Source organism: Arachis hypogaea, chromosome 4 (genome assembly GCF_003086295.3).
Source record: "Arachis hypogaea cultivar Tifrunner chromosome 4, arahy.Tifrunner.gnm2.J5K5, whole genome shotgun sequence".
Classification (NCBI taxonomy): Eukaryota; Viridiplantae; Streptophyta; class Magnoliopsida; order Fabales; family Fabaceae; genus Arachis; species Arachis hypogaea.
Genome location: NC_092039.1, coordinates 100,857,846 through 100,885,157, shown reverse-complemented (window position 1 = coordinate 100,885,157; position 27,312 = coordinate 100,857,846). Strand labels below are relative to the sequence as shown.

At 38.2% G+C, this 27,312-nt stretch overlaps 3 protein-coding genes across 4 annotated transcripts; 1 reads left to right on the top strand and 2 right to left on the bottom strand.

The window, feature by feature from the left end:
• Positions 1-829: 829 nt before the first annotated feature.
• LOC140184188 (protein MAIN-LIKE 1-like) lies at positions 830-2,290 on the top strand. The gene is made up of 3 exons (XM_072234491.1): positions 830-1,284; positions 1,504-1,591; positions 1,688-2,290. The coding sequence occupies exons 1-3, from the start codon at positions 830-832 to the stop codon at positions 2,288-2,290; spliced, it is 1,146 nt and encodes a 381-aa protein (XP_072090592.1).
• A 988-nt stretch (positions 2,291-3,278) lies between these two features.
• Positions 3,279-3,977, bottom strand: LOC114927573 (uncharacterized). Its single transcript, XM_029297605.1, has one exon. It carries the CDS (start codon positions 3,975-3,977, stop codon positions 3,279-3,281), a length of 699 nt encoding a protein of 232 aa, XP_029153438.1.
• A 15,725-nt stretch (positions 3,978-19,702) lies between these two features.
• Positions 19,703-27,048, bottom strand: LOC112797057 (protein SCO1 homolog 1, mitochondrial). Of its 2 annotated transcripts, XM_025839810.3 has the most exons (8): positions 26,612-27,048; positions 22,886-23,034; positions 22,500-22,691; positions 22,257-22,347; positions 21,493-21,705; positions 20,957-21,046; positions 20,699-20,831; positions 19,703-20,064 (listed from the first exon to the last, which is right to left on the bottom strand). In XM_025839810.3, the coding sequence occupies exons 2-8, from the start codon at positions 23,018-23,020 to the stop codon at positions 19,956-19,958; spliced, it is 963 nt and encodes a 320-aa protein (XP_025695595.1). In that variant the 5' UTR covers positions 23,021-23,034; positions 26,612-27,048; the 3' UTR covers positions 19,703-19,955. The 2 variants fall into 2 exon arrangements, with proteins under 2 accessions (XP_025695595.1, XP_072091861.1); XM_072235760.1 differs by lacking the exon at positions 22,886-23,034 and having other exon boundaries at positions 26,612-27,043.
• Positions 27,049-27,312: the final 264 nt, after the last annotated feature.

Genomic DNA, 27,312 nt, shown 5'->3' with positions numbered 1-27,312 from the left:
TGTCTTATGATAGTGGTTTAGTGATAGTGGTATTTGTTATTGGTTTTTGATAATGGTTTATGTTATTGTTAGTGGTTTAGGATAGTGGTTTAGGGAAGTGGTTTGGGATAGCGGTTTAGGACAGGGGTTTAGGATAGTGGTTTAGGCAAGTGGTTTTTGTTAATGGTTTTTTATAGCGGTTTATGTTAGTCTTAGCGGTTTAGGATAGTGGTGTGGGCAAGTGGTTTTTTTTAATGGTTTTTTATAGCGGTTTACGTCAGTGTTAGCGGTTTACGATAGTGGTGTAGGGAGGTGGTTTTTGTTAATGGTTTTTGTGTTAGTGGGTTTTGTTATTGGTTTTTGTTAGGGGTTTTTGTTAATGATTTTTGATAGTGGTTTTAGTGACGATTAGTGGTTTAGGGTAGTGGTTTATGATAGAGGTATGTGGTAGCTGTTTTTGTTAACAGTTTTACTTGTTAGTGATTTTTGTATTTGTTAATGGTTTTTTCACGTGGTTTGTGTTATCTGTTTCTGAAGACAATGTTGATAATTCATTTACTATATGTTGAGTTTTACGATTTATTTTTGGGTTCCTTGTGAAGTAAATTGTATATGTTAGTGGTTTGTGCATATGTTCTAATTGTGCGGTTTATCTACTGCCCAGCCTCGGCGTTGCATATCCAGCGTTAGGCGGCAGCAGGGGATGCGTCTTAATGAGAGGTACGTTCCGTACTTGCAGATGGCCGGCTTGTACCATCTTGCGAGACTGAACGACAGATGGTTTCGACTAGACGAGCCCCTAGTTAGTGCATTCGTCGAGAGGTGGCGGCCTGAGACGCACACCTTCCACATGCCATTCGGAGAGTGCACCATCACGCTTCAAGACGTTGCATACCAACTGGGGTTGCCAGTTGACGGACATTACGTCAGTGGTTGCCTGACAGACTTCCACCTTTACATTGAGGGTGGGAGGCCCGCCTGGCAGTGGTTCCATGAGTTACTTGGTGTTTTACCTCTTGAGAACCAAGTTCAGAAATTCGCAGTGAACTGCACCTGGTTCCAGGAGACATTTGGAGAGTGTCCCGACGGGGCGGACGAGGAAACAGTTAGGCGCTTTTCCCGTGCCTATATGATGATGTTACTGGGCACGCAGCTGTTTGCCGATAAGTCCGGCAATCGTATACACATCAGATGGCTACCTTATGTTGCTCGGCTTGAGGAGATGGGTGGCTATAGTTGGGGGTCGGCGGCATTAGCGTGGTTGTACCAGTGCATGTGCCGGGTCGCCAACAGACATGTCGTGAAGTTAGCTGGGCCTTTACAGTTACCGTAGTCTTGGATCTTCTGGAGGTTTCCTACTTTTAGGCCTACTTGGTATGATGCGTTTAGCTGGCCCCTTGCCTCGAGGTACCGATATTGTTTTGTATTATGTATGCCTATTGTATCTATTTTCGATTATGCAAGCAGTTTCATGCATTGTAGAGTGAGTCATGAACGCATTAAAATGTTTAACTTGTTACGCAGATGGTCTGGTTACAATCCTGGGATTAACAACAAGGGACCCCGCGTACAGATGGCTCGCCTGAAGATCGACTTGTTACAGCCTCGAGATGTAAGTACGCTGAGCCCATATCTATATCCACCTGTTCTTTCAGTTTATATTTTGTGTCAGAAGTATAAAATTGTGTTTATCTGATTTTTTTTACAGTTCATATGGATGCCCTATAGTGCACTCGACGTCATTCAGGTTGTCCATCCGGAGGTCTTGGAGCCTCGGCATACGATGTTATGGCGGTGTGTGACGTCCCTGATTTATTTTGCGGTGGTCGAGTGGCATCAGGTTGATAGAGTGTTACCGCAGTTTGGTGGCGTTCAGCCCCCACCGCGTCCCGCCCTGAACATTGACTTCTTGATGTCGAAGGACGGGAGAGGAGGTGACCGTTGGTTCCCGTCGCACTTACCTGACTGGCATCTTCACTGGCAGGAGCGTGCGGAGCACATTTTACAGTTCGACATCGTGCCCGATCCCGGCCCCTCCCATGAGTTCTTGGCATGGTGGCATCAGCATGGAAAGAGGTTCCTTTCACCGGAGATGCTCTTGGGGGATCCGAGAGGTATTCCTATTCCAGAGGAGGCTACGCAGAGGGGTGCAGGCCGAGTTCCAGAGATGGACCGAGTCGACGATGTTCCTGACAGACGTCGTATTGAGAGGAGAGCCCGAGTCGGGACACGTCGTAGCCAGCGTGAGGTAGATTGGTTGGAGCAAGCTATGGATGACGTTCACGACGTAGTTAGGGGTGGCGGGAGATGACGTGGTCGTGGAGGCAGGAGGAGAGGAGCTGCGCCTAGGGAGGCTGCCCATCAGCCTGGGGGGATGCAGCTGGAGGAGGTGATGCAGCGGGGGTTGATAGGCCCCATCAGGGGGGTCATGATGGTGAGTGGTATGGATCTAGTATGGGAGATCCCATGAGTCGCGCTGACGCTGGTGGTGTGGGTGGACCTCTTGGAGATTATTTTGTCGGTGTTCCCGGTGACGATCAGACCCTTCAAGAGAGTACTCCATGGGTGAGTCTGGGCTCCATGTTTCCAGACTTCCTTGCTAGCGATGGTGTTGTTGCCGAGTTCGGTGGACCGCATTTCCTTGAGGATATCAGGACCATCATGCAGGAGGATGAGGCTGCTCCAGGACGGGTTCACACTTCAGGGCCACAGGCACCGCTAGACGTAGATCTGAACGAGCCACCCACGGTGCCTCCTGTGCATACCTTTGCCCTTGGTGGGACACCTGCATCGGCCCAGTCACTAGAGTCACATTCAGTTGCCGGCCTGTCATCATCCAGACCCGTCCATGTCCCGCCGAGGACCCCGACACAGGCAGCTCCTGATGACGACAGCGACTCCATTGAGGACGAGGAGCCACTTATACGGCGACCACACAGGACACGGGTTCCACGCCGTTGTTTCACTGGGTCTTATCTCTTTAGATGACTTAGGGACATTGGTGTATGACGTGTTGTTATGTTTATCTTATATACCTTCTTTGTTGGTTATCGTTCATATGTATGCTTTCATTAAGGTATTTGTTGAAGCAGCAGTTACTTTCTAATTATGTTATGTATTATCAGACATCCCATTAGCTTATGAACTTTGTTTTAGAAACTTAAATCCATAATTAGACTGACATTCAACTTTCATAACTTATAAGTTACAACTTAGTTCCACGTAGAACACTGGTTGATAACTGAAGTAAAATACATGTGCTGAATGTAAAATAAATAAAACCAGACGCAGCAACGCTCCTACTCATTCCCAACTGTCCCGGTGTGTCGTCCAGCTTGAGGACAACTCCGACGAGTATGTCCGGGTTGCCTGTAGAGGCCGCATCTCTTTGGCCGGTTCGGATCTGCATCATCCATGTTGGTGCGAATGCGTGTGGACCTTGGACGACCCTCCTTCGCACGCCTCATGTTCGGATCCGGTATAACGGTAGGCCCGGCATAGGGTGGCCAGAAACCCTCCGGAATGGGAGGTGTAAATCCCATCTGGTAGACACCAAAAATGGAACTAAGGCGATAGACCTGGTGGACGTAAGGCTGCCAAGTAAGACGTGAATAAGCACAGCATGCCAATGCGTGAGGACACGGGAAATGAAGTACTTGGAAGTATCCACAGTCACAAGTCTGAGACCCCAGTGAGACCTTGTAGGTACCAAGTGAGAATGAACCTGTTGGCGTCGTCTCTGCCACGGTGTACTCCGAGTTATCCCTGTCATAAACAGTTACCGTGAAGCACCTGGCTGTCTTCAGGTTGGCCTCGATACACTTTACTAGGCATTGACTGAATTGTTGTCCGGTACCAATCTGAGCCTCGGCCTCCCTACCCTTACGGACAAATAGCTCAGCCAGCCTTCCGTATGTGGCCTTCACTAGCGAGCACACAGGGAGGTTCCTTACCCCCTTCAGGATTGAATTGACACACTCTGATATATTGGTCGTCATGTGCCCGAATCTCCGACCCTCATCACAGTACTGTGTCCACAACGACTACTCAATTCGGTTCGCCCAGTCACACATTGTCGGATTCTCGGAGCGCAGGATGTCAAACCAGTAGTCAAACTCCACCTCGGTCTTCGCATATGCGGCGTTCACAAGAAGCCTCCGGGCATCTTTGCCCTTGAAGGTGAGGGCGAAATTCGCTGCAACGTGTCGAATGCAGAATGTCCGGTATGCAGACGAAGGTAGCCATCCCCCATCAGGTGCCTCAAGTGCTGCCTTGATGCCGTTGTGCCTCTCTGAAATAACTAACAGACCTGGCTGAGGTGTCACGTGTTGACGGAGGTGGGAGAGAAAGAAGGACCATGACTGAGCATTCTCACCCTCAACTAGTGCGAATGCCACAGGGAGTATGTTGGAATTCCCGTCCTGTACAATCGCCACAAGCAACATTCCCCCATACTTGCCATATAGATGGGTGCCGTCAATACTCACCAACGGCTTGCAATGACGAAATGCTTCTATACAAGGGGGAAAAGTCCAGAACATGCTATGAAAATAAGCCTGAGACTCGTCCACCTGTCCACCCACTCGAACAGGGTAGGTCTTGAGGACTGCTACAGTGCCAGGCATAGTCAACTGAACTCCTAAGACCCACCGAGGGAGCTCGTTGTACGACTCATCCCAGTCCCAATATATGATTGCGATCGTCTTCTGCTTCGCCATCCACACCCTCCTGTATGTAGGCCTGAAGCCAAAGTGAGCTGCCGTTGCATTTAGAAGCACCTTGATGTTCACGGATGCGTCAGCCCTAACCATTGGCATGATGAATGTTGCTATCACGTGGTAGTCCAAGCTCCTATGGTCGCTGGAGATGGAGGTGGCGAGACAGGTATGCGGCCTGTTGTACCGCTTGACTTCCCAGATGCCCTTGCATTGTTGGAGGCTCAGCCTAATCAACCATGTTCACCCATTCCCAAACTCAGAACACTTTCCCACGTACCTACGATAGTCAGACTCAACTACCTTGTACTGTACCCCTCGGCGAATGCTGTACGTCTTGACACTCAACAGCGCCTCATCTTTATCCTGGATTTGTTGACCAACCTGGAACTCTGTCATACCGGCAGACCCTTCGGTATCTCTAGCGTCAAATCCAGCTAGCTGCCCAGGATGTTCGTCCTGCCTCATGGCATCCAGATCCAAAGATGAAAAATGGGGTGGGTACTGATGTGTGCCAGAACTAGAACCACCAGTAGGCCTTATCGGATCACTCGCTCCAACATCATCGTCGCTTTCATCAGCGATAATATCCGGCTCGACTTCATCATCATCCGAATCATCACACAATCCCTCTCCAACACCAGCCGGTGGAGGACACTGTACTTCAGTCGGATGATGTTCCCCATATCCAACCTCGTCTCCAACATTGCCGCCGAGATCAACAGCAAACGATGGGGAGGCGGCAGGCTGGACCGCTGCCTCATACACTGGAACGGAAGAAGAAGCAATCGCAGGTCTCGAGCTCGAACCGGCCACCGTGGCTATAGTGTTGGCATTCCGGTTTGACCCACCAGAGCTAGATACCACGTCGACGAACTTCGCCAACAGCTCTGGTGTCCTCACCTCGGGAAACTGCCTACGAGAGAGAAACATGACCTGCAAGTCCTCATCACTCCCGATCGTGAAACAATCATACTTCACCGTATCGTGGAGCACCGTGATTGGAATGCGATAGAAAAACTTCTTAACCCTTTTCACTCCTTCCAAACCAAGTTTGCCAAGCACGGAGCTAACGAGAGCATCGTAACTGGTCGTTGGGCTCACTATAATACATAGAGGATCCATATCCGTGAACTTCACGCCAGACCGAGTTTTTCTCTTAATCGATCCTCTGTGGTGTACTAGCACTAGAAAACTATCCTCACTAGCCATCTCACCTCTTTGTTCACAGCAACATGATTTCCCACCATATATATAGAAAACCACTCCAAACTAATTCGCATCAACTTCATTCGCACCATATATATATAATTCGAATCAATTACATTCGAATTACCTAGTATTAGTAATTCGAATCAATATGTCTCGAAATATGCAATTCTTCACCATTTCATACTAATTCGAATTAGTATAGTTCGATTTATATTTTGGTGGTTCGAATCTTATTGATTCGAATTACGTGTTAGTTTTCATGCATAATTCGAATCAAATCGATTCGAATTACGTGTGACTATGCTTGCATAATTCGGCCCAATTCAATTCGAACTACGTTGAAAGATTGACAAATATTAATTCGAATTATGTGCGAGGCTAATTCAAATCCTATTGATTCGAATTATATAAATATCTAATCTGGTGGATTGTTGTAGCAAAGTTTCATTTGGCGGATTTGGATAAATTTGAGCTGGCCTTGGCTCATTTGAATTTTTTGCCCTATTTTTTATGTGAAAATGATAATTAAAAAATATTAAATAATTTATATTTAATTAAATTATTTAAAAAATATATATTTACATCTTAACTATCATTTTTTTATTCAATAATTTTATTTAAATAGCTATCTTATTTAAATTATCACAAATAAAACATGTTAGAAGCACAACTTTTTGTTCAATTTTTGCTTCTTCAATGGATTTGTAGTATGAACTAGGGTATGACCTGCGTTACGTACGAGTCGTGTGATTAATCTATTTTGTTATATTTATGTATAATTTATTTACAAAAAGATAAATACATATATTTATTAAAAAAATTAATTTAATTCATATATATGTAGATTGAGTGGTTACTTTCTTATTATGCTTTTAATATAATTATAAAAAATTAATATACAAAATTTAGAATGGTTAATATCAATAAAATTAATCATTTTTCCTGCCACTTGACTAGTACTCTAAATACTAAGTACTAATTTCATTGTAAAATTTTAATAATATAAAAATAAAATATTAACATAAAAAATTGGTCCCTAATATTTTTCTAAAAATAAACGCGCTCATGTTATTTTATACATAACATTTTACATATAATCTTAATACCTTAAGCCTTCTTTTTCATTGTAATTTTCTTATAAACTATCATATGTTGTAAGATTTTTTTATTATTTAATTATTAAATCTAAGATTTTATTTACATTATATTTAATTTATTATTAATTTTATCTTATTTATGAGATATTATTATGAGTATTTATTCAAATTGATCTCTAAAAATTTTAAAATGAACATTTTAGTTTCAAACTAAAATTAATTACTCAATTAGTCCTTAATATTTTTTGGCATCAGACAAATTAATCTTTCTGTTAGATTATTCTGTTAAACCCTAACGACAAAATTCAACGTGTCTCATTAAACTGATGACACAGATGTTAAGTGACACGTGAGAAAGAAAATAAAATGGCCGTCCCTGCTTGGATTGCACAAAAATAACAATAGAAAACTGCTAATAGCCATGAAATGACGTGTGAAACCAACTTCTTCTTCCTCTTGCCAAAACCTTCTATTATTGAATAGCAAATAACACAACAAAAAAGGCTATAGTTGTTAATAACCGAAGAAAGTTGTGAAAGTTCATATCGGCGGCGAGTTAAAGTTAGTGGTGAGGGCAGTTTGGCAGTGGTTCTTCCGCTGGCGCTAGGTTAATAGTCGCAAGAGAGAAAAATCCAAGATGCTATTATGGAGCCCATGCCATAGTTGTAAAGTCTAGAATGGAAAAAAAACTCCAAAAGATCTTTTTTTGGCTGTCCTTTTTATAGAGTAATGTATCAATAATTTGAAACTTTTTGTATGCAAAACTTGATTTCTAATAATGTTGTACCCTAAACCCTTTTATTTGTATGGGCAAAAAAAAAATCTGCATTGTAATTTCTTTGTGCCATTTGATAGGGTATTTGAATGTGAAGTTCATGGTGGAGAGGATGATGATGCTTAGGCGAATAAGGTGAAGAGGCTGAAAGAATTGGTTAATGCATTCGAGAAGAAGAACAAGAATTCCATTGAGAATAGATGATGGTTCAGATATTGCAGTACTGTATTCTTTTTCGATTTAGAATTTGTGATCTGTTTTCTTGTAGGTAGGATTTAGGTAGATTGAGAAAGATTTTATCTTAAGTTATATAATTGAACAAGTAATTACATTGTTAGCTTTTGTTTATGCAACACTAATATATAAGTGTTTGGAAAAGTAATGAATGATGAGTATTTACTGAATGACAAAAGTTGTAGTAGAAATAAAATCAAATCAGATGTACTTAAATCTAAGTACCATAATATCATTCCATATAACTAAAGTTTTAAACAACTACAAACTTCAACTAAGGGTAGCTAGTCTTTAAGTCTTTGCTAGGACTAATAAGTATTCCACCAAAAGGTGCATTGGAATGCACTATCAACATAATAAAATATCACGAAGTTGTATTAAACTCCTAAAACTACATTTATATAATAGGATCAAATCTAATTTGGAAGCCTAGTCCAAGTGTTGGCATGAACTTGAAGATTCTTGAAGCTGTGCCAGGACTTGTAGTAGCAAGTGTTTCAGGTGATGCTGACTAAGTTGACCTCTGTGGTGATGCAGAGATAGCTGGAGCTGGAGAGGAAGCTAGAGCAGACGGTGGGATAGGTACTGGAAGAGGATGTATAAGGCAAACAAGTCCCTAATGATTTCACCAGTCAGTCACTTAACCCTTACATAGATCCGAAACATGACCACAATATCACATATTAAATCAAAGAAATGCAATTAGCATCACACCAACATGATCACAAATAGAAATGTAATGACAATATAACTATAAAATTAATAACTATAAACCAAAAGAGTTAAATATGATACAGTGGTGTGATGGGTGGATAAATGTCGATTAAGAATTTCTGAAAAGTATTTTCTAAAATAGCGTTGCAAGTACAACCTTAACCAACAAAATTTCTACTATCAATTTAGAATGTGTCACAATTAATAATAAATAACCGGGAGTAAAATTTCGGATCATTTTCCTAAGAGTTGATACAAGATGCAATTTATTGGTTAGGATTTTTCTGAATATTTTTGAAATTGAGAACGAAAAAAGAAATAGTTAGGAATTAAAGCAATGAATAACTGGCAAGAGATGATAAGTAATCAAAATAAAAGGCTTTGGTTAGGGGAGAGAATTGGAGTTTCTATCCTTGTTGTCTTTTTCAATTGTAATGATAAAGGTTCATTGCTCCCACTTAGTTATCCTCTAGCAATTGAAGGAAAGTCAAGTGGGCATCACTAACTCTAGCTCACAAGTTCTAGTCACTTCATGGGGAAGGACTAGAGTTGGCAAGAATCGAGCTAGCCAGTAATTCCTAATTACAGATTAATACTTGGGTATAACAATTCAAGGGGTTCCAATTACTCAACCCCCAACCAAGTTGGGAGCTTTACTCCATTAATATGAATGCCATTTTCATAGACACATGGTAGGTGTAAATAAAAGATATGATAATTATGAGAAGTTAATTAAATCAAAATTGGCACTAACAATAATTAACAATGATCAAATAAGCAATAGAAATAAACATAAAAATAATTCAATGCATTAATAAAATTCAAGAATAACAAGATCCAAACATGAATTCAATAATCAAATGGAAAAGAGTAATAGAGTAATAGAGAAATTAGAAAAGAAAACTATAAGAAAATTGACTCCAATTGAAAGTAGCAGGAGCTCTCCCAAGATCCAAATCAAAAGCAAAGTTAAGAATGTCAAAAATCCTAGGAGAAGTAGTAGTTTCTCTCCCTATAATCCAAAACTAATAAAAACTAAAGTGAAAAGTGAAGTGTGTTCAGTCTCAGCTCCATCCCTGCTTCTAGTATGCATTTTCAGGCTTGAAACTGGGTCCAAATCAGCCCAGAAATCACCCCCAACGAGTTCTGTTAAGTGCAGCACGTGACGCTCTGTCATGTGTACGCGTCGGTCATGCGTACGCGTCACTAAAAGACGCTCCTGATCACGTGCACGCATCAGCCGTACGTGCGCGTCTCTCTTCGCTTATCAAGTCTTTAATTTCTTGTGTTCTTTTCACTTTAACATGCTTCATCTTCATCTTTTAAGCCATTCATGCCCTATAAACCTGAAAACACTTAACAAACACATCACGGCATCGAATGGTAATAAAGGAGAATTAAAAATTAACAATTTTAAGGCTTAGGAAACATGTTTTCAATCATAGCACAAAATTAGGAAGGAAACTTAAAAACATGCAATTTACATGAATAAGTGTGACAATAGTTGACAAAACTCACTCAATTCAGTCCAAAATATATATGATAAAATAGTGGTGTATCATGGTGTTATCATTTTTATCACCTAGCTTGAAGAATTTATAACATAAACTAACAGAATCCTGTGTATACTTTCTGTGCAGAAAAGAGAAAGTGTGAAATGGAGTAGCTTAGTTGAGAAAATTTCATTTGAGGAATGGTTATCTAATTATTAAGAAATAATAATCACATCAAATTATAAAGATAATTAGTTTTGATGCCGTAGTTATATAATTAGATGTTGCTTTTAAAATTAAATTCATATACAATTATTAAGATATAAATTCACCTGTAGACTATATTTAAGAATTATTAGATAATTTTGACTAAATTATTGTTTAACACATCAATTCTTATTTACCTTCTACTAGTCAGAGATAAAATTTCAGCCTTCTACTGTGCAAGCATCACGGTCTTATTGCAGGAGTTGTAGAAATCATTTCCAACTTTGCTTCGTTTCACTATCAACTATTGCATAAGCAATCACATAGAAGTGATTGTTTGCATCCTGAGCTACCGCTAACAACAGTTGTCCCCCATTATATCCTTTCAAATGACATCCATCTAACCCAAGCAGTGGTCTGCAGCCGGGCTTAAAGCTCCTTTTTACAACCATCCAAGCAGACATACAACTTGATGAAGAATGGTGGTGAGTCAAAAATTGTTGAGATTAACTCTAATAATGTAGTGCTACTAGGGTTACTTTCGTGTATTTTCGTAAGGTAATCTCTCAATTTCCCATACTGAGCCCTCTCATTCCCAACATACCTTTCCCTAGCAACCCTTAATGCTCTATAAATCATCTTGTCATTGTACACCACATTAAAGTCTATCTTAATATGATCAAAGGCTTCTCCATGGGTCAGGTGAGGCTGGGTCAATAGCCTCTGCTCTAGTTTATCAGCCACCCAGTTCTGATCATCCATGTTAGAACTGAATTCCCATCCACAAGTATGTTTAGAGTCATAGATCTTAATTTGGTAGCACCCCCTTGCACTGTTCCAAGCACAATAAATCAGCCACGAACATTCATTTTTATTGCTATCACTCTCATCCTTCCCTTCAGCCTCATTGATTTTTGTTGCAACTTCTGTAGGCTTTGCTTACTTACTCACATCTATAGTGCTTTTTGATCCTGATCCCTTAGCAACATCAACATTAGCTTGCTCTTCAATTACTCCAGAGTTATTAGTTTCTGTTCCTTCAATGGCTGCCCTCTTTGATTTACACTTGGCTCTGAACTTTGCAATTGCACTTATAGCCTTCTCACCACTTCACACTTGCACCGAACTCTCCTCTTATCATTTTTGACATAAAAAATTCTCCTCTCTTCAGTAATAGTGTAATCCTTTAGAGCTTTCTTGAATTGTTCAAGTGTGGTAAACTCCATGTTCAATTGGAGTTGAATATCACCAAAGGCTACTTTCTCATTGAATTGGGGCCAATCAAAACCATCTCCCTCATTGTTAAATGATAGAGGTATATTAAAACCCTCTGACTCAAAAGCTAGACCATCAGACTCGTCAATAAATTTCTCACTCTCATCCATTGCTATACTATGTCCAGCACCTAAATTTGACCAGCCAGCATTAGGAGTAAGCCCAACAGTAGGAGTAGGGCTAGTATTGTCATTGGGCCTAGCATTGTTACTGGGGCCAGCAGTGTGTTTGGGCCCAACCTTCTTCTTTATATTTTTCTCAAGTTTTTTCTTACCAGCCTTCTTATCTCATTTGCCACATTTTCTCTTTGTTATATTCATGAGAAATTCATCTTCATCATCCTCGGTATCATCCTCAAAGCCTGGAGGTAGGGGGTTTATAGGCCTCATCCTTAGCACTTTCATAGCTATCATAGCTATCACTATCAAAGATTGGTTAATCAGAAAAGATCTCGACCTCTCTATCGTCATCAGTGTCTTCTTCATTTATGTTGTTATTGACATAATCTCCTTAGCCGAAATTCATCTCATCTTCTTCCACAAAATTAGCATCATCCATAATTGGGTGATAAAAAAAACACAATTCATCAGTGTTTCTGTCCTTCATTTTCTTGTCACACATCTCTCTAATTTTCTTGTCTCTATAAATAGGGTGTAAGCTTGCTTCCATGCTAGGAGCTCTTGGATCATACCAATACATCTTCTTGTATTTCTGGTAGCCAAGCTCTTCAAACATTTTCTTCAAGTCAAACAAATTTACTAAGTCCAGATCCATCGGAGGAAATCTTTTTACATTGCCATTAAGATAAAGAAGTTCAACCTTGTCATCTTTGACAAAGCTCCCCCCATGTTGAAAGACAGGAATAACCCAATCAATCATCTATAGTTCACAAAGATAGAATAACAATATCAAGGTAAGAATACAAAATATTATCCTTAAATCAGAAACTTCTACATAGCAATGACATACCAAACCCTAACTTCTCTTATTTGGATAGAATTTCATAATCAGATTAATCCATGAATAAGTTATGTTTATCATAAAATATTGCATTTTTTTTATGTTAACTTCATATATGTATGCACTACAACACTTATCAGTAACCCTTTTGAAAAAGTTTCAAAGAACCAAAAAACACTTTTATTTCCAACAACTAATAGTATATTAGCAAAAACAACTACTTGAAGATCACACAGTTAAACAATGACAACAATGATCAACTATACCATCAACAACTTAATCAAGAAGGGATATACTAACCTCGACTAGTGGCAGTGGCAATCGATAGACTCACAGAACCTTCTTCTACAATAACTTTGTCTCATACAAAGCCTAGCGTCGACAATGTCAGCGGAGGTGGTCGGAGGACTAGCGGTCGACGTGGTGGTGGCTTTCTTCGTAAAACCTATGAGAAGATAAGGAGCTCCGAGTAATTTTGTTTTGGTGGAGGGAAGGTGAAGAGATTCTTCGTATTAGAAACCCTCTTCCTATCATGAAATGACGTCATTCCTTACTCCTAAATGCAACGTTTGTATCCATCCAGCAAGGGATAAATCTGTCTTAATAAAACACGTGGAACTTAACGGCTGACTCATCACCATCACACGACACATCACCTCATTCCGTTAGTGGTTAATGGATCTGAGTTCAAAAGGACCAATTTGTTCGACGCCAGAAAACATTGAGGACTAATTGAGTAATCAATTTTAGTTGGGAACTATAACATCCACTTTAAAATTCTTTGGGGACTAATTTGGATAAATACTCTATTATTATTTAATGAGTATTTTGAGAATAAAAAAATTATTTTACCAACCTAAAGCATCTTTTATTTCTTTTAAAAATAAAATCTTAAAATTATAGTTAAAAAATGAGTAAAGTATCATTTATGTCCCTAATATTTGGGGTAAGTCTCAAACCTGTCCCTAACCTTTTAAATGTCTTATTTGTATCCCTAACGTTTCTAAATCGAATCAATGTTGTCCTATCGTCAAAATGACTAACATTTCGTTAACGGCATTGCATCGTGGAGGTTAGTATACACGGTGGCAGGGCATTTGTTTGTAACCGTTATTGAATTATAAAGAAAAAATAAATAGATAAATGTCAAAATAGGTCTTCTTCAAAACCCTAATTGCAAAATCTTGTCTTCTCCTTGCTGCTACACTTTCTCTCAAGCTCGATTTTCTCTGCTTGAATAAAGATGGAGTATAAAGCATGCCAATTTGAAGCGACGCGAAGCAGCAAGCAGGCGACACGAAATAGCAACCAAACACGTCGAAGGAGGACAACTTGCTACTGTAGGGAACGGCCTGTGCTCGCCACCTCATCGATGGGAGAAAACTCTGGCCGTAGGTTTCAGAGTTGCGTTAACTTTGGGGTGAGGTTTAGCCATGTGTTTATTTGTTATTGAGTTATATGTTTAGACAATTTGTGGGTATGACTCGGTTGTCTCATGTTTGGTCTAGATTGGAGAAGAATGTGGATATTTTGTATGGGCAGAACTTGAGGAAGATCCCCCACAAGGGTTAAGGTTAAGAATGAAGGTCAGGAATTTGAAGGGCAAATTGGATAAGGTTGAGTTCAGGTTCATGGTTGCAGTTGGAGTTGCTTTAGTTGGATGGACAGTTGCACTAATTTTAGTTTTTAAAAAAACAACCACCACAAAATTTTGGAGACTTTTACTGCAATGATGTTGCTAGAGATGATGAAGTTTAGGAGAAAACATTAGATCCTTAACTTGTGCTCTGTATTTTGGCTTTGAAATAGCAGTGATATTGAACTCATTACTGTTTTGTTGAATTCAATGAAATTGTAATGAGATGATGTTTGGTTGAATTAAGTTGAATGAAATGCTAGATTGTGCATGTGTAATTAATTGAAGCAGCTTGTGATTGCTTAGAAACCTGACTAGAGATAGTGCTAAAGATTATTCTTGAAGATCTTCTTGTAGATCCAGCAACTTTGTTTGCCTAGTTAATAGCCACAATACAACATTATAATCTTTGAATGCAATCAATAAAAATGAAGCCCAAAAAGTTGAGAACCAAGTAGACTATTTACCGACGTAGTTGCAGCTACTTTGCGCTTCTTTGGATAGGTCCGTTTGTTGTGACCTGTAGCAAAACAATAGGAGCACTTCTGATTCTGCCCTTCGCAAGATACTCCTCCCCTAGTTAGGTTTTCATCTGCAGCTTTATTCCGTTCCAGTTTAGGCCTTCCAATGGATTTTCTATAGATTGGTGGCAAAATGTCATCAAATTTTGTCTTTTTCCATAGGTTGCGACCATTCGCGGGATATACCACATGTTGGTAGCACTCAGAGTAAGTAGCTTTCTTATAACAGCTTGCAACAAAGTTGTCCACATTGAAGCACATCTTCCTAATGCAGGTCATTGCATGAGCATAAGGTATTCCGGACAACTGAAACTTCCTGCACAGACACTCGTGAGTCTTCAAATCAACCACAAACTTTTCTTTACCTCCATGGATACTAGTTACCTCATATTTGTCATGACCAGCATACGTGCTCACCCACTTACCACTTGCATCAGCTTGTTTTTCAACCTTAATCCTGATACGGGGCAACACCTCTCTTGGGTATTCAATTATCTGATCCCTATTATCAGCCCAACGCCTCATTATGTATACTCTGATGTCTTTAAGCATGCTCACTATTAGTTTCTCTCTAGCGTCCACAATCACAGAGTTAAATACTTCACACATATTATTTACCAATGTATCACACTTAGAACAAGTACCAAACTTATGTCGGCACCGATATCTGGTTGGTATCTCCATGAGGTGGTTGTATGCTTCATTATCAACCTTTTGGATATCAGCCATCCTTCTCCCCCACTCTTGTATGTATATAAGTAGCTTTTGCAGCATTCTACATTATCAATTTTAGTTACAACCCTGGGAATCTCTTTCTGAAATTGTTGTAAATATGTCTAACACAAAATCTATGGTCCACTCCAGGAATGAGCTCATAGAAGGTTGGAACTAAACCTTACCCTCCATACATAGTTGAAGCAATAATTAAAATAGTATGATATTTGATAGGCACAATCTTTGAAATAGTAATTCAATTACCTAGGCACAATTAAATTATTAACTCAGTTGGACAAGCACAATTCAAACACTAACTCATAAAAGTAGAAAAAAGTCAAACAACTACAAAATACTAAATACTAACACTAGGATCATCAGGGCAGCAAGACTAAATACTAACATTAGGATCAATAAAGTAGCTTTCAGTTGAGTTGGGTTTAGAAATAAGTACCTTCTGTTGGTCATACATGAAGGTGGAGCTCCTTATCTTATCACAGCCAAAGTCATCACATAGATTGGTAAGAAACCAAGTCCATGTGCCCTTAGTCTCTACTTCAACCACTACATAGGCTATTGGCAATATCTGGTCGTTCGGGTCCCAGCCAATATTCGTGAGAAGTTGACCTCCATATGGTGTCTTGATGAAGCACCCGTCAAGGCAAATTATTGGTCTGTAAACCATAAAACTCTTCTTGCATACGTCAAGGCACACATAGAATCTTTGAACTTTGGCCTTAAATCCACATCCGGTTTTGGTCTCTCAGAAGTAAACTCAGGTACTCTCTCCACTTGCAACTTCACTGTAGAACCCGGATTAGACCTCAGCAATTCATGACAATAGTCATAGAGTCTCCGATACTGCTCTATGTACGTTCCTTATAACTCATCAAATGCAAACTATTTAACTCGGGCAGCTTTAGGCTTAGTCAGCTCTACATTCCACTTGATGTATGCTTTCTTCATCAGTATGGAGAGCTTTATCTTTAGATTCTCAGCAATCTTTTTTAGAAACACCTTGCTCAACCATTTTGCATGCATAATCCCGATTTGCAACTCTCTTGAACAGCTGTGCTTGTTATGGCAGCTAGTTAGTTGCCATGTTTGCTCATTCTTCATCTTCCCACAGTATACAAACCAGTTGCAACCCTCCACGCAAGTAACCTTCACTCTCTGAAGATCAACCTTAGCGAACCTCAAACCCCTCCCAGTGTGTACAGCATAGGCAGTAGCACAATCCTTAAACTCCTCTCTTGATACATAAAGAGTTCCAACCTCCCACTTGTTCTCACTCATGTCCTTTAGTTGCTTGTGCAATAGGTACTTCTTGGCAACACTATTATCATCATCATCATCATCAATAATAGGCATATCCAGAAAATCTTTAGATTTATATCCTTCTTCCTCATCACCTAAACCTGCAACAATCTTCTTCTTACCTTTGTCACTCCTAGTTTGCTCTGGTGTATATGTTTGGGTTTGACTTGGTGCAGCCTCAAATGTATCCCCTACCCTAATATTGACATCTACTAACCTCTCTACCCCTTCCTTGTCATCATTACTGTCACCAAACACAACTTTAGCAGCACTATCTTCTGAACAATAACCATTTTTGGAATCAGAACTCTATGAATCACAACTATCATCTTCACCACCCTTGGGTTCATAGTCCTCGTCCTCACTACCATCACTACCCTCTTCTTCTTCTTCATCTGATTCATCTGTTCCATCTTTTTTAGTTTCAATTTCCTCCATATTTGGGCCAGAATTTGTCTCCACTTGTCCAATTGCATAGGCCTCAAATGTAATAATTGGACCTGGCCCATCAGATCCACCAGTTTTTACTTGCATGGTAATTTCAGTACTCTTTAACATGTGTACAACCTCAACATTTTCATGGATATCACTAGTTTTTTGAACTACATACAGCTCCACTTTATCCTCTCTACCCCAATGTTAGCCATTTCCATTGCATCTTTGTCAGTTCACAGCATCCTTAAGCCTTCTTCTGTACTCTCGTCCTGTGATTTGTACCACATTGCTGCAGTATCTTTCTTCAAATACCCTTGTTTGCTCACTATGTCATAAACCTCAATCAGGCTCCATTCATCCTCATTGCAGTAGTTTATCACAATTGTTTCCCCACCCAAATACTTCAAAGACCCTCCTTGAAGTCCAAAGCTACCTTGGTTGTAAACTTTGACACTAAAATAACTCATCCTAAACCATACACCCTATTACATCAGGTAAACATAGTGAAACAACATCAACCGTAAGCACAAATTGAATCACCAAAAAAGAAACGTCATGCCCTAACTAACATAATCAAGGAATATTTTTTTGGGAATACAAAAAATCAACTAAACCCTAAAATACAAATAATCTCATATATGGCCATCGCTCTTCGTGGAAATATTGCATAGAACTCCCAAAAAAAAATATTCCCTCATACATACCTTGTCGAACGAAATTACTCTGTCACCAGAACAAAAGGCTAAGCTTTCATCCAACACTACTAACAACGATCCACCAACTACCTTCAATTTGCAACCCCTCCCTACGATCAGCCTCGAAGAAGAGTAAAATGTGTATGGTAAGGAGAACTGGAATGGAAACGTTGCGTACAAATGCTCTGTTTCTTCAAAGTTGTGTTTGCTACAGTGAATATTATAATGGACGCGAAGAATCAGACATGTATTTGTTAACCTTTGGGTTCACTAACTTAACCTCCACTTATGCAACGCCGTTAACTAAATATTAGTCATTTTAATGGTAGGACAATATTGATTCGATTTAGAAACGTTAGGAAAACAAATAGGATGTTTAAAACGTTAGGGACAGATTTAAGACTTATCTCAAACGTTGGGGACACAAATGATACTTTACTCAGAAAAAAAATTGAATAAACCGATCCAATTAAAAAACGCAATGGTTTGTTTTGCGTTGAATTCGATTTAAAAATAAAATCAAACTTATCAAAACCCAAAAACACCTTTACAATTTGTCCCCTGTTAAATAAAATGGGTATATAAGAAAGAAATCATTTGATTAAAGTGTTATTTTGACTAAAAGAATCATCCACAAAAATAAGTAAAATCCATTTCATTGATTTTTTATTATTTTAAAAAAATAAATTAGACACCATTGTTATGCATTAATGTTTATACCTAATCATCCTAAATTTTGATCCAATGTGAATGGTCTTCATCATCTACACACAAAGCTTAAACATATGGCAATAGCATCACATAACTCTTGTTTATATTTGTTTTTGGTGTTGTTATGGGTTTCAATGAAACCTGTGATTCCTGAATTCTTGCTCTGATTTTCTGAAACCTCATTTATAAAGTATTTCAACTTCTATAAGTCGACTCACTCTGCTTCAGAAATGCAAAAACATTCGTTAAAATACTCAGTATTTCTTCATTCCACCAGTCCCCGCTATGTTCATAATATTTCTTCATCTTGCAACCTAACATCCAAGGCCATCTCTTCGCCACACTGTTATAGTTCCTCCCTCTCCTTGGACTCCCTTCTCCTTGTTGTCCTTTGCAACGGTGGGGCTGCTGCCGATTTTCCATGCAAAGTGTGAAGGGAGAAGGAAAAAGCCGATTCAAGAGGGTGAAGCACGGATCGGTTACAATACTTAAAGGTTGTTCAAGTGTGATGTTTTTTTTATTTCAGTATTTCTCGACCGGATAATTCAAGGACTAATGTGCATGGTCTCCAAATGTAAAATTAGGCCTCTCAAATTCCAAGCAAAATTGTCATCAAACTATAACTTAAGATTGCTAAATGACACATAAATAGGTTCAACTAATCAACCACATTTTATTGATGCAGATCATCAATAATCAAATCCAAAGTGACCGTTTCAAAATTGTCTTGCATCCAATGTAAGCACGTAAAACTTTTTATTTTTCACATAAAGTCAACGATGATTAATTATCCCACCATTTAGACTTTCAAATTCCAATCAAGGGGTAAATAATTGCCCTTGCCCATGAGGAAAGGTTTCACATTCAAATCCATTCACAAGAATAAAAGATCCACTAGACCACACTCAATGGTTTGTCAAATTCATTTTCGATGTCTATTAACATTTGTTATGCATTTGGATCAAAACACTTTTGCTAACATAATAATTGAGCACATGAATCAAAATCCAAATTAAATCAAAATCCAAAGTATAAACCATGGTTTTATTAAAACTGGCCCCAAAATTTCACATATTCCGTGATTTCATTTTTGGAGTTTAATATCAATCATTAAAACAATGACACTAATTGAATTGCCGCTCTTAAAACATACCAAATCTCTAGAAGTATATTCAGATTTGATAGTGTAATCTTCTATGTCCTATCTTAAAGCCAAAAGCTCTAACAATTTATCCCCAAAGGATGTATTAATAGAATGAGATGAATTACTTCTTATACTGCTTTATCTCTTTGATTATTCCATCAGTCAGAGAGTCGACATCATTGTTCTTGCCAAAAAACTTCACAAATTCCATGTTAGGCCCCATCAAGTACCTACAAAATTACCAAGTTATCAGATATTCATTATTTAACAGGAATTATCTATCATAATAGCCATATAATCTTGCAGATGGAACTGCACATAAAATATAATTATGCACAAATAACAAGTAAACAAGAAGCAAAATCAGAAAGAGAACCAATGGTATACGTAGCATGAAAATGAAATTTCCAGATATGCATCCTAAACAAATGGCTAAAATGTTCTCTAAATTATGTCAAAAGGCCATGATATTAAATTTGAATAGAAACTCATTAATATTCAAAGTTTTATTTATTTCAATTTGGTGCACGCTATTGGCATTTGTCAGGTAGCATGCGTTTTCAAGTTCCAAAATATGATGTATAAACGGGTGTGTATGTGCACAAGTGAGTGCATTTGTGCATAGTACTCATCATGCTGGGTATTAGAGACCTTAATTTCATAATCATCACTGTCCACCATTTAACAGAATTATGTCAGATTAGGCCATTCCCGAATTTCATTTTCATGGTAAAGATTCTGAATTCACAAACAAACAGGTAGCATATAAACACAGCATGAGTAACCCGAGACATGTAGTAGATGTGATATATAGGCAATAAGATATGTTTTCTGGTGATAAAAAGAAGTAAAGAAATTACATACATAACTATGGAGTGGTCAACAAGATAATCTGAATCTTCCTCTGCTGTCTTCATATAATAAACACGATATGCACGGGCTACACTTTTTATTTCTTCTGGGGTACCAGTTAACCCAATCAATGATGGATGGAATTCTGAAAAACAAATTACCACAATGATATTACAACTAGAACTCAGCAACAATATTTATCTATGAAAAAAATAGAAAGTAAATAAGAAGCAACAAAACTCGAGGTTAACTTAAGTTTGATGCAGGTACCTTTGACATATTCCCGCACTTGTTCAACAGTATCCCTCTCAGGATCAACAGAGATAAAAACTGGTACAATTTCAATTCCGGCTTTCGCCTCTGCAAGGCACCAAACAGATGTATATATATAGCTATAAACTCATTGTTGACAAGGTCAAAAATCAAGATTAAAAAATAATAACAAGCTTTCAGAAGCGGCCTTCTAATCTTGACAACTCATGCCACATAACTAGCCTTCAATCTCATAAGAAACAAGGCATACTGTATCAAGTATCAACATAGTTGCTGTGGTGGTGGAAAAAAGTGGCTGTTGGTATGTCTGACAAAAGTCAAACTTTCATGTAAGCACTTCTAACTTGATTTTTTTCGCTATTTCCATTAAACTGTTGCAACTCCGGTAAACTTGAGATACTAATTGAATCCATATCTCATGACTCCGTTGAAAAAAATTTAGGATTAAAGCATATTTTTCAAATTTTTTATTTCAGAATAACATGACACACTAGTATTGCCATTAATCAGCCCAACCAACAAGAAACACATACTTATTTTATCAACAGCAGCTGCTAACTTCACTAGTTCATCAGGGCAGATATCTGGGCAATGTGTGAAGCCAAAGTATAACAGCGTCCATTTGCCCACGAAGTCCTTTTCAGTTACATATTTCCCATCGTGGTTGATAAGGTGAAATGGCCCCCCAATTGCAGCTTTTCCTGCCGAAGGTCCCTGCTTAACTGCCTCAGAAGCAATACGTATTTCTGCAGCAACAAAAGTTAAATCAATAAATGGAAAGAAAATTATTCACCGCACTCCAGAATCAGATTAAATGCAAACAGAAATGAGGCTAGTTGATCTGATCTTTTTACACTGCCTATAGTTAAAAAAAGAAAAGAAAAGGTCTGGGACAATATGTAATGCACCCAACTTCACCCTGGAGCTTGTTTTGAAAATACTATGGTCTAAGGCTTCATAAAAAGAATTTACAAAGAAACATGCCAAGCTTTCTTTCTTCTGAAGGAGCCCTTGAACAATCATATGATAACAAACAACAAACAAACGCCTTACCCCACTAGGTGGCATTAGACTACATGGATCAAACGACGCTATTGAATCCTATCACGTATCATGTCTATAGTGAAATTGTTTATGCGTAAATCTCCTTTAACCACCTCACATATGATAACATGCTCAAATAATGGCTCAACCCTGAATGCAAAGGAATATGCAATTAACACGGACACAACTCGCAAATGGCATCCACATCAACATGCACAACCACAAAAATGCTCAACTCACCATAGGAATCTACCTTCAATATGTCGTTTCTTTTCCCGGTCGTAGTATACTACCAATCCAGCTCCAGTGACAACCAGCAAAAGAAAACTCAACCAAGAAATAGGCTGCAAGACCCAAATGTAATGTCAGCTCACAAGTTCAGATAGCAACATGAATCAAACAATGCAATAACCTTACATTACATCAACTGAATATACGTAAGAGGGCAAAAACCAAAACGAGATCTAAATCACTGAAATCAACTTTAGATACACACCGATCCACGAACTGATTTCCCAGCATCACTTTTCTGATCTCGTTCGTTCCCAGACTCTCTTCCTTCACTAGAATCACCTTTTTCAGAGGTACCTTGTGCTGGCTTTTCTTCTTTAGCATTACTAGCATTAGTTCCCGATAGAAGCCTCTGATACAACATCAAGTACCCATTACCATAACCTTGGTTCCCAACCTACAAACTCAAAAGAAAAGCAACACAAATAAAAAATTGGGAACTGACCCATTTCAAATGGAATAAGAACAACAATACTTGGAAGCCAAATAAAACAAACTTTAGGAAAAAAAAATTGGAGCACAGAAGAATAAAAATAAATTTTTATTTTCTATAATCATAAAAAAAACAACGGAAAGGGAATTGAAGTGAACCAGGTGAGGGTGAGTTGAACGGTGATAAAGATGATGGGAGAATGGTGGAGAGAGCGACGTGGGTCTGCCATGGTTTTGAAGAATGCGAGCAGCGTAACGAAGGTTGTTGGTCTTGGCAGAAAGCATGGACGCCATTGAATGAAAGAAATCTGTGTGAGTAGCAAAAACCAAACCTTAAACCTCTTTAAAGAGTTGAACACACTACGGGACAAGAGTTTTAACCAAGGATATGAATAATACGATAATTGAACCAAATATCAAACCAATGGTTTAGAACCGGTTCAAGAATTCAGAAATTTGGCCAGTTTAACCATAATAATTGAATTATAATATAATTATAATCAAACCAATAAAACACAACAAACTTAAAATACAATTAAAGAAAGAAAAAGTATATGTAACCGACAATATTTTTGAACAATACCTATCAAAATGAAGGTAATAGAATGGATCAAAATGAAGGTAATAGAATGGAAGTAAGTCAAACTAACCCGAAAGTTCGCTTGATTTAATTCGTTACCAATTCTATAAACTAAACTCATGAGCTTGTAAATTAATTTAGAGCCTGAATTTGAATTTATATTGAAATAAATCAAGTTTGAGTTTAAATAAATTAGCTCATAAGTTTATAAAATGGCTCAATTATATATATGCATATAAAATTATAATTACATATTATATATTTTATACTTTTAATTTATGATAATAATATATAATTTTATACACACAATTATAACATTGTTATTTATTAAATATATGAGAGTGCATTAATTTTTGTCATATTTAAATTGTAATATATTTGTTTATTTTATTGTAGACTAAATAGATAATAAGTCTAATTAAATTATTTATGGTAAAAGAGAACGCTACTTTTAATAAATAAAGAAAAAAACCTTGATTACAAGAAGGAAGAATTAAAAAAATGTTACAAAAATGTGATATTCGTAGTTTGTACCAAATAACGCCACAAAAGATATGCAGTGTTCTAGACTTCTAGTTATATAGATCACCCACCCTTAAGGTTTTGAAAATCGAATTATTTTAGTTACTGATTTATTAATTCAATAGGTTCAACTATAATGTCATTGGAATAATTAATATATATATATATATATATATATATATATATAAAATATAATTATAATTTAATATAAATCTTAAAATATAATCTAAATTAAAAATATTATATTAACCAAAATGTTATCAATTCATCCAAGTACAAATTCAAGAAGTCAAATAATAAAATTATAACAAGTGCTTCATGATTGATACTATCATTTATAATTAAAAAATATATAAAAAAATCAATCAGACACAAATTATACAAGATCATCATGAATTGAACAAGGGCAAGAACAATTATAAGTTTATAAACAGCAACCCAGCAAGTTAACAAATTATAGCAAATTATAAGCCAGGAACAATTAACAAGTTATAACAAAATATAATAACACAAGAACATGAGCATGAACACGAACTAAAAATCACAATAACAACAGGAACGATTAAAACACAGCATCAACACACAGCACCAATAGGAACAATTAAAACACATCAACAAAGTGAACATATGAGAATGGCCACTGCTAAAAACAATAACTTCATACATATATGCTCAAAGCCTCAAAGAATCAAAGGCTAGGCTTCCATACACATAGTGGTAACTACCAGCACTGGGAAAGTGAAGACCCCAAACAAAGAAACCTTCAATCACAGCTTAAAACAAAATTCACAATCGCCTCAGGTTGAAGCAGCAAGCAACTTGAAAACGGAAGCACCAAAAACCAACTTCCAAGAAAAAGATTCAGATCACCAATTCCAACCAGAAATAAAACCAAAGCTCAAAAACAAAGAGATCTAACACAGTGATGATTGAAGGGGAAAAAAACCCCCAAAAATCACCTTCCACTAGGGCTGGAACTCGAACACAGAAGAGGGAGAGGGAGAATAAATGAGGCCCGAAACTCAAACAGACGACAGAGAGGGAGCACAGATGAGGAACTCAAACTAGAAGACACAGGAACAGAGAACAGTTGGAGCGCGGCGGAACAGAGGCGGCGCGGCGGAAGTGGAATAGAGGCAACGCGGCTGAGATGATTCGACGAGTTGCGACGGCGCTGGAGCAGTGGGGACGGCGGCGACAACATAGCTTGAAGAAGAGAGAAAACTGGTTCTGAGAACCGGACCGGTTATCAAACCGCTTTAGTTACTGGTTCACTGGTTTACTGATCCAACCGGTATAACTGGTGGTTCAACCGGAAAAACCGTTTTAAAATAGAATAATAAATAAATTATAAATATGCAAGTATTAAGTTGAGGGTATAAAGTAGTATGAAGCTTTTCTAATAGAGTGGTGAATTACTCTCTAAGGATTTTCCTTTTTTTATATTAAATGCAAAATTGCCAGATGAAAGCATGATACCAAGCAAGTACAATTCCTCATCAGTACACAAAATGTTAAAAGAAATATCTGACAAGAATAGGAAGAATATCAAATGAATTATCATAAATCCAACTAAAAAATAAACATAGTACTCAGATAAATAAATTTAATAACAAAGTTGGTAGTGGACTAGTGCTAGAAAGGCTTCACCAAATGAAGGTGCATGCAGGCTTTTAGAGACAATAGACTTGGATTTGTGCAGTAGCATTTTGAATGAGTTGTTTTGAAGACCATTTGGTAAAACTAAGCTTTGAATAGGTACAATACAGGCTTCACCAAATGCTCATAACACACAGAAAGACAGTTTCTCAAGATACATAAATAAGTGCTCATCCTCTGAAAATAATCATCTGAATCGGTATAAGGCAGGAAAAAATGACCATAAGTCCCTTTACCTAAGTCAAAATAAACAACCATATCTGAACTCAACAATCAGCATTCAGCACCAAACATTACAAACATTAACCAATAATCACACTAAACCTGCAACCAGCAATTACAAAACAGCAACAAACATGAGTACATTATAAAACATTCCAAAACAGTGATGACACTAAACCTGCATAGTAAATAATCTCAAAGACAATGATACCAATATCCAGCAAATAAACAATAAATACACAACAACAATTTAGCAAATAAACAAGAACAAGACCTAAATAGAAAATCCAACAAATTAAGTCGCAGCAACCTAACAATTTGACAAATTAAAACAACAGCAGCCCAACAATTTACAAAATTATCAACTTAACAAATTCAAGAACAGAAAATCACAACAAAACAAAAAAAAAATTAAAAGTAACAGAAGAACACAAGAACAATTAGCAAATTAACAAGTTCACAATAACAGTTAAAAAATTTACCAGAAGAACACTAATGCAAGTGGAATCATCATGCTAATATATTTTCTGCAAAGATGCTATTTGTACAGCTAAAATTTCCTAATTACTATGATCCAATTATTCTAATTTCACATGCAATCAACTTAGTAAGTTTCTAAAAGCTAGAAATTATAAAACCAACCAGAAATATGGTTAAAGCATTTCATCAAACATGTTGAGTGCGGTAAAATTAAATCGAAATAAGAGAATTCAATGCTTAATTTCAATGTGATAGAGAAGAGAACATAACTATTGTAACTTTACTTTAGTCTATGAAAAAATCCAAACCACTACCAAATCAAATAATTACTTATTGCAATAGAAATCAGAAGTTGCAGAGTTTGAAGAAGAGTATTGGTGTTGTGTGAGTGTATTGTCTGGTGGCGGGTTTAGGAAACTCACGGCGGGGACAACAGAGAGCACTTCGACGGCTGAGTGGAGGCGCGGGTTGGTCGCAGAGTTTGAAGCAGAGCAACGTGGCTTCCAGACGAACGCGAACTCGAACGGTGAACAGCGAGTGAACGCGAACGGTGAACGCCGAGCGAACGCGAACGAAGACGCGAACGTGAACGGCAAACAAACGGCGACGGAAGCGCGGCTGAGCAGACAAAGACGACGGACGCCGAGCTCGAGGAAGCAACCGCGATCCGTGACAGCGAACAGGGGTTGAAGACTTGGAGCACGAGGGAAGCTAGATGACGGATGGCGAACTTTGAGTGCGACGGACGGCGGCAGTATGCCACTCCTTGTGGCGGTGGTGTAGGCTTACAGTGCTAGGGTTTTGTGGTTGCGTTTGTGTGATTTCTCTGACTGAAAGAAAGAAAGGGAGAACGGAAGAAAGAAACGAAGGAGCTACCCTCTTTTGTGTAAACCGGCCGGATTCCGGTTCGATCTGACCGACCGGTTCTCGTCCGGTTCAATAGTTTTTTGCCTGTTTTCCGATTAGCAGTTTTATATACCTGACCGGACCATTAATGTTGCCGGTTTGCGGTTAAATCGGTTCGACCGGTCGATCCGGTTCGGTTTTCAGAACATTCAGAAAAGATGGAGGCTTAGGGATTTCCGGGTCTGGGAGTCGGTGTCGCGAGGAAGGTCCGTGGGGA

Coding starts and splice junctions, on each gene's coding strand:
- LOC140184188 (XM_072234491.1), top strand. CDS start 830: ATGCCATTCGGAGAGTGCACCATCACGCTTCAAGACGTTGCATACCAA. Junction 1,285..1,503: donor GCCAACAGACATGTCGTGAA/GTTAGCTGGGCC, acceptor CTTGTTACGCAG/ATGGTCTGGTTACAATCCTG. Junction 1,592..1,687: donor ACTTGTTACAGCCTCGAGAT/GTAAGTACGCTG, acceptor TTTTTTTTACAG/TTCATATGGATGCCCTATAG.
- LOC114927573 (XM_029297605.1), bottom strand. CDS start 3,977: ATGACGACCAATATATCAGAGTGTGTCAATTCAATCCTGAAGGGGGTA.
- LOC112797057 (XM_025839810.3), bottom strand. CDS start 23,020: ATGGCGTCCATGCTTTCTGCCAAGACCAACAACCTTCGTTACGCTGCT. Junction 22,692..22,885: donor GTTCAACTCACCCTCACCTG/GTTCACTTCAAT, acceptor TTGAGTTTGTAG/GTTGGGAACCAAGGTTATGG. Junction 20,832..20,956: donor AGTGCGGGAATATGTCAAAG/GTACCTGCATCA, acceptor TTTGTTTTTCAG/AATTCCATCCATCATTGATT.